Source organism: Neophocaena asiaeorientalis, unplaced genomic scaffold (assembly GCF_003031525.2).
Source record: "Neophocaena asiaeorientalis asiaeorientalis breed wild unplaced genomic scaffold, Neophocaena_asiaeorientalis_V1.1 scaffold44, whole genome shotgun sequence".
Classification (NCBI taxonomy): Eukaryota; Metazoa; Chordata; class Mammalia; order Artiodactyla; family Phocoenidae; genus Neophocaena; species Neophocaena asiaeorientalis.
This window is the reverse complement of record NW_020173678.1, coordinates 974676-977567: the sequence shown is the minus strand read 5'-3', so window position 1 is coordinate 977567 and position 2892 is coordinate 974676. Positions and strand designations below refer to the sequence as shown.

The 2892-nt window shown below is 63.6% G+C and overlaps 1 protein-coding gene across 1 annotated transcript in view; it reads left to right on the top strand.

Moving 5' to 3' along the window:
• LOC112402608 (kinesin-like protein KIF21B) overlaps positions 1-2892 on the top strand; it is a 37779-nt gene that overhangs the window by 10812 nt on the left and 24075 nt on the right. Inside the window, exons 4-7 of the mRNA XM_024749624.1 lie at positions 1-209; positions 463-630; positions 932-1047; positions 1476-1671. The exon at positions 1-209 is cut by the window's left edge and continues 49 nt beyond it. Of these exons, the coding sequence (XP_024605392.1) occupies positions 1-209; positions 463-630; positions 932-1047; positions 1476-1671 (689 nt within the window). The remainder of the gene's footprint in view (positions 210-462; positions 631-931; positions 1048-1475; positions 1672-2892) is intronic.

The following is a 2892-nucleotide window of genomic DNA, read 5'->3' as shown; positions in this document are numbered from 1 at the left end:
TGCCCGGGGGCTGGGGGCCGGGGGCTGGGGGCCGGGTTTTGCAGCCAGCTGGTCCTCACGTCTGCACTCCCCAGCTGATCCAGTGCCTGAAGCAGGGCGCCCTGTCACGCACCACGGCCAGCACCCAGATGAACGTGCAGAGCTCCCGCTCCCACGCCATCTTCACCATCCACGTGTGCCAGATGCGCCTGTGCACCCGGCCCGACCTGGTGAGGAGCCCTTGGCGGCGTGTCGGAGGGCGGGGTGGGGACGGAGCCCGGGCTCTGGGGCGCGGGCTCACCCTGCCGGCTTGCGGACCTTTCTTTCTCTCAGGCGGGGAGAACCGGCAGGTGCACTCAGTCAGATGCGCTGTGTGTGTGAGCCCCCCAGCCACGCTGCCCCCCTAATCCCGAGGGCAGGGGCTGAGAGCAGAGGAGCCCAAGGTGGGCGGGGGCCGGGAGTCACACGCCCGCTTCCCTGCAGGTGAACGAGGCCGTGACCGGGCTTCCCGACGGCACCGCTCCCTCGGGCGAGTATGAGACGCTCACCGCCAAGTTTCACTTTGTGGACCTGGCCGGCTCAGAGCGGCTGAAGCGGACGGGGGCCACAGGCGAGCGGGCCAAGGAGGGCATCTCCATCAACTGTGGGCTGGTAGGCACACGGCGGCCAGCACGGCTCAGCCTCAGACCCTCCCCAGGCCCCCCTTGGGCCGGCTACTGGCCGGAGCCCCGTATGTCACTACTGTTGGGCCTCTGGACCTTCCCCCTCCCCCTGTCCCCGACTGCCTGATGTCACCAACCATCACACATCTGCCTTTAAACCCTCAGGGAGCCTGAGGGCTGCTGGGGTCAGCGGGGCAGGTCCTGCGGCTCAAGAGCCGCTGGTCCCACCCCCCTCCCTCCCTGGGTGCTCTCCAGCGTGCCGCCTATCTCGCACCGCCTGTCTCCCGCAGCTGGCCTTGGGCAACGTGATCAGCGCCTTGGGGGACCAGAGCAAGAAAGTGGTGCATGTGCCCTACAGGGACTCCAAGCTCACCCGGCTCCTCCAGGACTCGCTGGGCGGCAACAGGTACCTGCCCACCACCCCAGGGAGGGGCAGGGGTGAAGGCGCAGGGGCACACTGGTGGGAGGGTTGGAGGCAGAAGGCCCAGTGGACAGGTGCCCGTCGGCCACTACGGTCGGACCCAGCTTTCTCAACTACACAGCAGGGAGGGATAGTCCTAAAGGAGGTGCTAGAGCCCAAAGGGGAAAATAGACGGGGGCGCTAAGGACACACACAGGGCCACGATTTCAGCGATGACACATCACGGCCTCCCTCGCTGTGGTCACCACTGTCGGAGTGGAAACCTGGGCTAGGTAGTCCGGATCCCCACGTCCCAGGTTCTGCCCAGGGCCTTAGGGCTTCCAGGCGGGAGCGGGATCTGCTCTCAAGTGACGCTCCTGGGCCGGCCATGCCCTCGTCCCTCACTCCCCACCCCACTCCCCCATGCTCCCCAGCCAGACCATCATGATCGCCTGCGTGAGCCCCTCTGACCGGGACTTCATGGAGACGCTCAACACGCTCAAATACGCCAACCGAGCCCGCAACATCAAGAACAAGGTGGTGGTGAACCAGGACAAGACCAGCCAGCAGATCAGTGCGCTGCGGGCCGAGATTGCACGCCTGCAGATGGAGCTGATGGAGTACAAGGCGGTGAGCGGGCCCCCCCACCCCCACCCGGCCTCCCCGCGCCCTGGGCATGGCCACGTGCCAGCCGCGGTGCCCAGTGCCGGGCTCACCTGGTGGGTGACCCGCGCATACGAAGTCGGAGCCCTCAGGGCTTAGAATATAAGAGAAGGAAGAGCACACCCCTGCTTGCATAGATCTCATGTGTAGGGCAGACGCTCTGCTGGGGTTTCCCGTCTGCTGAATATTCCGTGTTGGACCAGGTAAGACTCTAGGCTGCGAAACAGAATGAGGAGAGTTGATGGGGACCACGTGAGTGGTCCAGCGTGCCTGGGGGATGCTGCAGGGGAGAGGATTGGCCCTCCTTGCTCAGGTGGTCAGGGAGGGCCTCATGGAGGAGGGGACCTTTTATAGGATCTTGAGGAATGAATGAGACACCAGCAAAAGGAAGTGGAGCAGGTGTCCTAGGATGCCAGCAAGCCACGTGCAAAGGAACAGAGACAGGAAAAACGAGTGCCTTTGGGGGTGCGTCCCATTCTATGTGACTAAGGCAAAAGTCACCAGCTGTGGCCCCTGGCCCGAACCTAGCACACAAGTGGGTTTTGGTTTGACTCGCCCTTTGCTTTAGAAGAATGCAACGTAGTTGTCATGCTTTCTGAAAATCAGGGAGTTTCCGTTTTCTTTTAAAAATCTGAAGATGTAATGATCTGGCGCTGAGCTGGCTGGAGTGGCCCAAGTGGCTGCGCCTTTTAGACTGAGGGCGACTCTGTGCTCCAATCTCCACCCCTCCCTGTAGTCTCACACCCAGACTGCCGTCCTCCTTCGTGCCACCCACCGGGGCCCTTTGGGTCGGGTTCATGTCTGGGGAGACGGGAAGGTGAGCAGTAGAGAGGGAGGTGGAGTGAGAACACAGTGGCCTGCAGTGGCTGGTCACAAAATGTGGACTTCTTGTTGTCACTGGGGCCACGGCAGGTTTCTGAGCGCTGGGAGGTTGGCAGGGCCACCTCGCCGAGGGAGGGGCCGGTCTGCCGTCCTCCTTCGTGCCACCCACCGGGGCCCTTTGGGTCGGGTTCATGTCTGGGGAGACGGGAAGGTGAGCAGTAGAGAGGGAGGTGGAGTGAGAACACAGTGGCCTGCAGTGGCTGGTCACAAAATGTGGACTTCTTGTTGTCACTGGGGCCACGGCAGGTTTCTGAGCGCTGGGAGGTTGGCAGGGCCACCTCGCCGAGGGAGGGGCCGGGGCGGGGG